The 10,256-nt window shown below is 40.8% G+C and overlaps 1 protein-coding gene across 1 annotated transcript; it reads right to left on the reverse strand.

Moving 5' to 3' along the window:
* Positions 1–3,726: 3,726 nt before the first annotated feature.
* On the reverse strand, positions 3,727–6,970 carry uncx (UNC homeobox). Its single transcript, XM_031729962.2, has 3 exons — positions 6,261–6,970; positions 5,574–5,749; positions 3,727–4,767 (listed from the first exon to the last, which is right to left on the reverse strand). Exons 1-3 carry the CDS (start codon positions 6,517–6,519, stop codon positions 3,727–3,729), a joined length of 1,476 nt encoding a protein of 491 aa, XP_031585822.1. The 5' UTR covers positions 6,520–6,970.
* Positions 6,971–10,256: the final 3,286 nt, after the last annotated feature.

The following is a 10,256-nucleotide window of genomic DNA, read 5'->3' on the forward strand; positions in this document are numbered from 1 at the left end:
AATATATCTTCTAATACTTTTTCACTTTATTGTGTGAAAATCATCAAGCCCAACAAAAATACTTGAATGTGTGCAAAAACAATAAATAAATAAAATAATTTATTTTTAAAAACCTGAGTGCACATGGTTAAATGGGCAAAGTGAGCAGATGATCTTAGCAAAACCGTGAAGCTCTTAAAAAAAAAAATCTCCTAAAATTGAGTTTTCACCTGAACACCGCACCGAAATCTGAGAGTCGAAGCGTTATTAACTAAATTTTGATTAGAGGGATTTTTCGCGCAATACTCAGCCATAATTAAAATTATTTTAAGGGTTGTCCAGAAATCAATGCAGATGGTAATTTCAGGCTTATCCCAGGTATGCACAGGAAAGATAAGAATGATTAAATCCGCCGGCGCATTAATGAGTATGAGATGTAAAATAATCCTTAAAGGCATGGCAGAGTTGCTGCAGGAGAAGCCAAATGTCAAGTGCCATTTTATTTTATGGAGGATCCTTTTTAAAAGGACACGGTTTTTTCTTATCCAAACTGAGCCTTCAGAGCCTCTAAGATCTCATGCAGGAACACAAAGCGCACAAGAGTAGCCTGTACTGACAGATGGATTTGTGGGGAGAACACCATTGTCCATTTGAGTTGATTTGAGCATGAAAATTGTAAATCCTTCCCCGTCACTCTCATTGGAAAATATATTTGAGTAATATTGGCAAATCATATATATCTATCTATATATATAGAGAGAGAGAGAGAGATAGTGAGAAAGTGTCTTGTTGCAATGTGAAAAATATAAAATCAAATTCAGTGCGCAAAATAATACAATTTCTACGAGACAAACCCCCACAAATCTATATTTAATTCTGTGCACTAAGAGATCATCACTTATGTAAATTTGTCTCCAATCTGACTTAGTTTGCTTGTATATATTACAGAAAATAAACCGATAAACCGTGTGTGATGGAAGCTCGTATAAAAACATTTGGATAGTCATTTGGCTTGGAAATGAGAGGCTTATTTCTGAAGACGCTGATTTAGTCTGCAGCTCGAATGCTGCAAATGAGACTCTTAATATCTCGGCCATAATTAATTGCGCAAATTTGTTTCTATTAAATAAAACTAACACATACTGAGAAAACTCTATTAGCCTTAATTAAGCTTGATATCCTAATTTAGGGAATGTGTGGCTGAAAACAAGCCGTTTTGGTAGATTTTTTTTTTCTCTGTCTTTCTCCGATATGAAAAGCCTACCAGCTTTCTGCCTTTGGGCTGCTTTTCCTCCTTTGAGAGTTGGAAATGAGAAATGGAAATGGAAATACCAGGAGGTGCTAAATTAGCTGCCTGATCTGCACTTATTGCCGCATACAGGCCCCTATTACTTTGCCAATCTGTGCCTCTCTTTTAGCATTCCGGGCATGGAGAAGCTTCGAGATAGCAGATTTATCAAATGGGAAAATGAATGCATGATGATCAGTTAAATTGAAAATCAGCGTCTGCATGACAGCCCGACCTGACACCTCCGTAATTAGAAAGAAAAATGATGGCGTCCGATGCATAATAGAGCAAAAACAATTTACACTCTCCCATAATGATCCGGCGTTCAAATTGAAAATTTCTCCGGGTATAAATTGAATTCATAAAGTATGATTCATGGACGACACATCTCCTGGAGGCTGCCTGGGCATATCGATTGATAGTTTGTCTTGAATCATGCAGCGTGCAGCTCTCAGGCAAGAAAAGCTTAACTACTTAAGCAAATCGCTAATTTCACCTTAAGGCCACCAATGTGCAGCCAGCGATACTCCTATTCAGTGCGCTAATGAATTATGGATGAACTGGGCATACGTCCCAAATAGCCTCAGAGTAGCATGGAAAAACACACACCGAAGAATCTTAGGGGTTATTTCAAATTGGCTTCGGTTATCCCACAATTTAGTAAATACACCTCACATTTTTTTAACCAAATCGCAGTGGTTGCAATTTGGTCTTTTCTGTCTGCATTTGTGTCAGAGTTTATAACGGAAACGCGCAAAATGTAATCCATTATGCATCATACAAAAACACTGCAAAACTCCCCTCAAAACTGGCATTAATAGCGGAGTGTAAGATAAATTAATAATAAAAAAAAGAAGCACAAAATCGATGCGGAATCTATCATCTCAGCACTATAAAGACCATGCAGAGATACACCTCTAACCCAGAGCCGTGCAGGCCTAATCTTGTGCGTGTTCACTGCGTGTGCCATGTTGGCTGCGCCTGCCCCTGCCCCCCACCAACCTAATAAGACATTGCTTCCTAGAGCAAACAGCTGCATGGGTTGAAATTTATGTAAATATTTTGAAAGGGACACTGGCTCAGAAATTCATTTGCGCCGGCTCAGATGTAAAGCTCACCCCTCTTATTTTCAATTTATTTGCAAATCAAGACCCAAAGAGAACACTAAAGGGCTTGTGGCTCTTAATAGTGAACCAGCAACTCTACATATAGCTGGACGGGATTTATTTTGTTGTTGTTGTTCTTGTAGTTTTGTCTAAATATATATATATATTTTATACACAGTCGCCTCGACATTTCTTCCTTTGGTCGTCTTGATATTGTGGTCAACACTGCTAATATTGCAAAAGGGAGCAGATGTCCCAGATCCTGCACGGCATCCCTGGGGAACACCAACCCTATTAGAACAAATGTGTTCTGCTATTGTAAATAGGCACGTTTGCCTCAGCCCGTCCTATTACAGCCGACGCATGATCAATAGGCTGATAACACAGAAACATCAATGTAAAGCGACAGAACAATGAGGGATATCATCGAACATCTATCTTAATATAGCCCTGCTACAAGGGGCCCTGACAAAGTGGGGAGAGAGATAGAAGAAGAAGAAGGGGAGAGGAGGAAGAAAAAAAAGCTCATGAAAATGCCTCCCCACGAATCCCCATCTTCTATCCAATATGCACAAACACACACACTCCCAGCTGCCGGGGCTATTATTTTCCTATTTCAATTTGACACCCAGGCCTTTTCATGCTAATTCTATTATTCTTGGAAGTTTATGTGATTTCATATCACTAGAAATCGGTAATGTATTATAACCCCCTTTGAGCTAAAATAAACTGAATCCCCCTGCAGTAGCCACCGGGAAAATAATTACTTTCATATCAAAACTCTGCAGGAGTCGAGCGGGTCCTTTTCGCCTCAGGCTCGTAACCTCATTTCAGTGGGGGCTTATAGATGAATAAATTTGTTAAGGCAATATACAAAGTACAACATGAGATTTCTTAAGAAAGCCCTTCCTACTGTAGTCCTGCACTGGATGTGCTGCTATTTAAGGTCTCACACGGTTTGAGGTGCTTGTATACAATAGATTTATTTAAGAAAAACCTTACATATATAAATAGTATAATACCTTTCTTACAGCTCTTGAGGATTTTTGTTGGTATCGTGGTCTCGTGTTTTGTTTTTCTTGACAAGTTATCACACATTAAAGGATATCTAGAGACTCCCGACTCGCACACACATACACACTCGCAGAGATTGGGAGAGAGAGAAGGAGCGAGAAGGAGAAGAGAGAGAGAGAGCACATTGTCAAAATATCAGCTGGGGAGGGGGGGCTAGAAATTAGATGCAAAGATGTAGATTCTGGTTAACCTTTGGCCTAATGAAATGTGTAGTTTAGGGGCTATATCAGTATGGTTCTGCTTTTTTTCTTTCTTTTTTCTTTAACCCCCCCTGCTCATTTATTCCATGTCGACATCCTCTTTAGAGTCTGTCTTTGTATCTGCAGGACAGTCACTGAGGACAGACTCGGAGCTGTTGGGGTGATCCTTGTTTTCTAAATGCTCTTTTTTGCCTGCATCCACAGACTCAACGAGCTGTGAACCGTGTTCGTGAGCGAAAGTCGAATCGCTGCAAATAACCGAGGTCTGAGTACTTTTGCCAGTGGAAAAGGCGGCCCTGGGCGGGCTCGTGTGCGGTGAATTTGTCTTTGCCTCTGATCCCACCTGTGCCCTTTGCGTGGTTTCTGCAGAGTCCGGCGAGCTGCTCGTACATCCCGCAGAGCTCGCAGAGACGCTGCAGCGGACGTGAGGCTGGGTTCTTTCCGCCGGCGTGTCACAGTCAGAGTTTACTGCTGTTGTCGTCTTCAGGGCAGTTTGAGGAACAATGAATCCAAGCGGCTGTGTGATGGGATAGAGCAGGAAGTGTCCCTTCCCTATCAAAGGCCGTGAGGAGGGTAAGGCCGCGGGGTTGCGTCTCGGTCTGTGGTCCGAAAGGAGGCTTTCGACGCTAAAAGGGTTGAGTTTCTGCATGCTGGAGGCTCTGCTGTTGTTGGAACACAGGCTTGGCCCGTGGCTGGGGTCGGGCGAGTCCAGCTCGGAGTCGCCAGGGTCCCTGTCCAAGTGTCTTTGGTTGTAGTTTTGGCTCTGGAGAGGGTGAGGTGTTTGGTCGCAGCTCGATTGCGTTTGATTTCCCCCCACAGAGTCAAAGGGTGGGCCTGTGTTGTGGTCACTGTCGGTCACATGCGACACCCCGCTGTCGCTGTCTGATCCCGGGGTGTGAAATAAATCCCCAGAAACAAGCTTGTTCTGGGACTTTAGCAGCCGGCGCTCCTGCTTTCGTTTCTTCTTCTCCAGCCTGCTCAGCTCTCTCCGGGCGATCTCCTCCGGGTCCATGGGTTCCCCGCTGCAGGTGGTGGGGTGGGCGTTGTGAGCAGGTCGACCTGGACCTTTCTTTGTGTTCTCCTTTTTCCTCCATTTGGCTCTGCGATTTTGAAACCATACCTGCGGAGAAAAGAAAGGTGAACATGTGTGTAATGAGCACGTCTGTCATTGCAAAGGGGAAGTTAATTAGGCCCAAAATCGCCGGTGTGTTAACAATATGGTAATTAAACAAATACTCAGGTTATGTCTCGCTCTTGCTGATTTCTGTGCAGCTCTTTAATTAGGCCTTTGATTACATCCAAATAGCCTTAAATAAAAAGCTCTGGTTTTACATGATAACTGAAGTGTGGGTCATTAGAAGACTTTCCAAATAATATTTTTCCAAGCTGAACTCTGAAATACGATCAAACTTTGCAAACTTCCACTTGGCTGTTTTCAAAAATTTAACCAATAAAATAAAAAATAAAATAAAAACAAAACAAACAAAACAGGTATGTTAGGGACATATATCTTATGTCTTATTATATCTTATTATTTTTGGTTATATTTTAAGATATATGACGAATATAAGCCAACACTGGCCCCCAAATAATTACCTAAAACTTCATCACTTGTTTGTTATTTTAAACAAACCTGTTATTATTATATTTATGCACTAACATAATTTATGAAATGCCAGAAAAAACACAAGCATATTGTGAAATATTTTATTTATTACAAAAACATATCCTACATATAATATAGCTTATATTATCTCCCAAATTGCCCCATACTGCTGAAAGACTGAGTTACACTTTCTGTCTCTGTATAGCTTAAAATTGAAAACCTAATCTTTATCATGGATAAATAAAACGTAAACAAAGAGATAACAGAGAGACAGAGCTCACAGTCACGACTCGGATTCATAAAAATAAATACGTATTTACCTGAACCCTTGATTCTATCAAGTCCAACCGGAGAGCCAGTGCCTCCCTCATGAACACGTCCGGATAGTGACTCTCATTAAAAGCCTTTTCTAATTCCTCCAGCTGCCAACCTGTGAAATTTGTGCGAGTTCTTCGCCTCTTGCAGCCAGGGCTATCTTTGTCTGGGTCTCCCGAGTCTGACAGCAGAATGAGAATAAATGTAAACAGAGCATAAGTATTTTTTTTTTCTTTTAATTGTCACATTTTAGCATATTTTTAACAGCGTCGGTGTCATGCACGGGTAAAGGGTTTTGCAAAGTTTAGACCAGAAAAGGATGGTCTCATTTGAAAATTTGCAGCATTTCACACGTGTGTTGCAGCTTCCATGCAATTCTTTCTTTAAAAAAAAATAAATAAAAAAGCAAAGCTTAAAACGCTAACACGGGCATTCCCCTGCTTCAGTGATTACTGACTGACAGAAACATTGTTTTCCTTGGATGCATCTTCAGCTTTCGATGAATGAAATGAAGTCGGGGGACGAAGAAGACAAATCTGTGCCTGTGTGCGAGGTTCTGCTCGCCTTTTAAACACGATGAAGAAGACAACTTGTATCGCAACATCCTGTCTTTGTTTCTTTCTGGTTTTTTGTCTCTGTGCAACAAGCCAGCATTGATGGGAGGTTATTGTGTGCTGTGTAATGTGGCTTACCTGTCAGTTTGTACTGCTGATTATCTCCATTCATCCCGCAGCCCGAAGACAAGAGGGGGTTGGAATTACCCACTGAAGCCGCGCACGAACCATTAAGTAATCCGTCTATTGAGAAAGGAACCGCGGACGCAGATTGAAGTTGATGCCCGGCTAATTCGTAAACGTGATGGTGGCTCAGATGGTACGGGAAGCCCACCATCCCGCCGAGAGAGCCTCCGAACTGGGCGTGAGGTGGATCCAGTATCCTGCTGTCCATCATCCCGCAGGCAAAAGGAAACGACGTCTGGAGGCCGGTGATGGGAATTTAAAAAGCATGCAGTGAGTGTGGCCAACGAGTAGGGGACATGATGTGAAGGGAGCGATGAGCTGTACTTTATCCACATGAACCTCCCAATAATTAGCCCAGGCTCTGGGAATATGAGACCCAATGAAAAGCGGTAATGGACTCTGACGTCAGAGACGCGCTCTGCAAACGCTCCCCGTATCGATTGCTAATTAAAGCTGACATCCACCTCAATAAACAATATCAGAGCTGTCACAACAAGACAGGAGGGCTTTGATAAGAACTACATCGCAACTACACGGGGGACCCACCGGGAGGAAGGGCTCACTGAATGCCGGGAAGAAAAGGCTACAGGCGGATAGATTAGGCCACAGGCTCGATCCCAGACTTTTTGTTCACTAGAGGACCTGCAGATAGATAAATATTAGACCCGATTAAATAATAATGACAATAATAATATATATGTTTTGTTTTTTTTTTTATCACGTAGACCCATTGGCTTAAAAATATGTTTGCTGAAATTATTTTTTGACCCATTGTTTCTTTCTCTTTTTTTAACTTGCATGTATGAAGTGCATAGGATGGGGATAAAGTAAAAGATATATATTAGTAAAATTAAAAAAGACCTCCGATCCTGGGGATGGCTGATCCTTTTTCTGCGGACAGTGGGGGTCAAGCATTGTCCCTAAACCCTACTTTGGGAACCACTGAGTTAAGAGGAACCCCCCCACGTTAGGTATGGATCATCATTTAAATGCACTAAACCTTTTATACCCAGACAGGTCACCTGCGGGGCGTAAAACAAATAGGGTGATTGTTGGAAATATGGGTGTATTTAAAGGGTAGCTGAAGGCACAAAGTGAAAGTCAACCGATAATACTTTTACTGTTACAAGGCGAAAGCTTCGATTACGACCAGGGTTTTATGAACAAAATACATAACTATATAAATAAAAGCGTCAGCTGCTAGAGATTACTGCTAAACAACAAAGACAATACAAGCGAGCAGAATTCAAAAAAAAAAAAAAAAAAAAAAAAAAAAAAGCCAGTCCCATATGTGCACTATACAAACATACACAACATTTCATGTCAGGAAACAAAAGTGGAAAGCTCCCCTGCTTGTGCAACCTGGCACTCAATATGTGACTAGCCTAAATCCTATCTGCTCATTAGGTTTTCAAATAATTAATTCGACTTTATTTATCCCAAGTCTGGCGCTGTCATAATGTTAATCAGAGTTGAAATTTCGCACCCCACTCATTCCCTGACCCTTGGCACCCGGATTGGCATGTTGTAATAACCTGAATCTCTCAACAGAAGCTGCGATAATTGTTACCCTATTAGCATGCAAATTGTTTAATTAATATTATTATGAGGAAGTATATAATCCGCTCGTCACTTGACCCCCAAGCCCAAATAACAACCCTCTGTATTTCAGCGTGTAGCTCTACATTTTAATGAACTCCTCAGAAATGATCTCGCCCATTTATCCATCTTCCTTTTTAGCAGCGGTGGGCTTGTCTTTGAAGCGCTCTCTCTTTGTATTTTAACTTTAATTTTAACGCACATGGACAAGATCTTATGAATAATTCCTCCCCGCTCATTCCCCTTTTTTGAACATCTAAAATTCAATAATTGCTTTTAGTCAATCCCAAGCATATATATGGGCTGCCCCCCCCCCCCCACTCGGGTGCACACGGGAGCTCAGTGAAAAGCAGCCCTTGACACAGTCTCCTGAGACATTGCATTCAAATCCGTTTTTCTACAACGGGTGACATTGTCAGATTCTAGCTTTAATTAACCCGATAATAAGGCGAACAAGGCCAGCATTCAGCCGCGACGCTGCCCTGCCTTGTTACCTTTTTTACAACTGGACCTTTTGGCAGTTGTTCAGAGGAAAAAAGAAAAAGAAAATATTAATGTTTTTTTTGTCTTCCTGATTTATATGCCCAAGCCGTTTGTTACAACAGGACACAACATCTTTATTGCATTTATGTATTGTTGATCTGAATCAATAAGTGCACAGGGCCTATAAACTAATTGATTAACTTTCTATCCAGGAAGATAAATTCCACGACAAGTAAATAGGGGAGGCTGACAGATACACACTAATGCAATTTCAACAGTTTCCTTTAAAAAATAATTGTAAATTACAGCACTTGACGAGCCTAAGGTGTGCACTTACACAAAATAACGTAGAAAACAGCTTGCTCTGTCTAAGCAACTGAACATTATCGTGACATTTTCCTGCTACTTGATATTTCCCTATGGCTGGCTCATTTCTCACTTTGAGGCTTAGTCTCTTTCCTTATGCACAGATTCAATGACAAAAGGCCTCTTCAACCCTTAGTAATATATTTAAATTCATTCTTAAGACTAATAGCAGAATAGTCACGCAGACTGAAGCCCTGAGAGTGTGTTTTTCCTCTTATATGAGCACCATATACTCGGAGCTACGCACACCTTATAGTTTTATTCTACCACTGCATCAATCCTCGCGTATTTAAATCATTTATAGGAGCGTTAAATGTTGCTTTATTCTCTTAGGGGTGCTCTTAAGGTGGCTGCTATAGGCTGTAAATCAACTACTCGCCACAGTGATGAATTAGGTGAAGAAAAACAGCAGTGGCAGTGCTAAACTCCCCTTAGCACACAAACTCCCCATGCCCACTCATTCATTTGCTAGTCATACTCTAATCAAGGGATCAAAGGACCAAGCGAGCAGACTATAGAAACTCAGACGCATATTTGCCAAGAGTTTTACACCCATTAAAGTTATTATTTTTAACTAATTAACCTGAAGTTAACTTTGTGTACTTGCACTTTATCTTCCCCTCCCTAAATAAGGCTCTTTAATGCCAACTTTGTGTGTTGTTTGTCTGTTTGGCTGAGCATCCTATAAGAGGATTTTGCAGCTGCACACTCACCTGACTCCAGATAACCAGATAACTGAAATTCATAGGCTTGCCAACTTAATATAGGTGTTCAACTGATACACTCCAATCCCCTCCCAACCACCCCCCCACCCCAAAAAAGACAGAGGCCTTATCAACATGCCCATCCAACACTGATGCCTACTTTAGTAGCAGAGAATCAAATTCATTTTTAATTAGGCAGGCAAATTAATAGGCAGCAGTTTAGGAGTTTAATTACTCAATTAACTTCACGCACGTTAATTTTTAACTATCTAAATTAGGTTGCACATTATTCGATTTGATGATAATTATAGAATTAAATCTAAATTAATTGTTTTGGATGATTTGGATGAACTAGATGCAATTCCAATTAAACAGCAGGAGGAAAAAAAAACGCTGGTTGCCATTTTAAGCTCGCAAATCCTTTGATTCGATTTTAAGCAAGAAACTCTGCCTAGAAATTTTCCTCTGATCCTACAAATTCTCTTTCCCTCTAATCCCACAATTAAAAGTTTCCTCCCATCTAATTATCTGTAATTGTGCCGCTGTCAAAGTAGAATGGAGAAGTGAAAGCGATTGATTTGGACTTTTAATTCAGTTCATTTCTGATAGAAGAGAAAGTAATTCCCTTCAAATTACCTCATTCAATCCTGACACCCTAATGCCCTTCAAAATCTTTTTTTACTCCCCAGCATTTATATATTAAAAATGAAGCTAGAATGACTAGTGCCTCCTAATAATAATAACCAAACTTCCATTAGAATAATAATTTCATTTCAATTAAAACTGACTTATCACC

This window comes from Oreochromis aureus, linkage group 4 (assembly GCF_013358895.1).
Source record: "Oreochromis aureus strain Israel breed Guangdong linkage group 4, ZZ_aureus, whole genome shotgun sequence".
NCBI classification, from domain to species: Eukaryota; Metazoa; Chordata; class Actinopteri; order Cichliformes; family Cichlidae; genus Oreochromis; species Oreochromis aureus.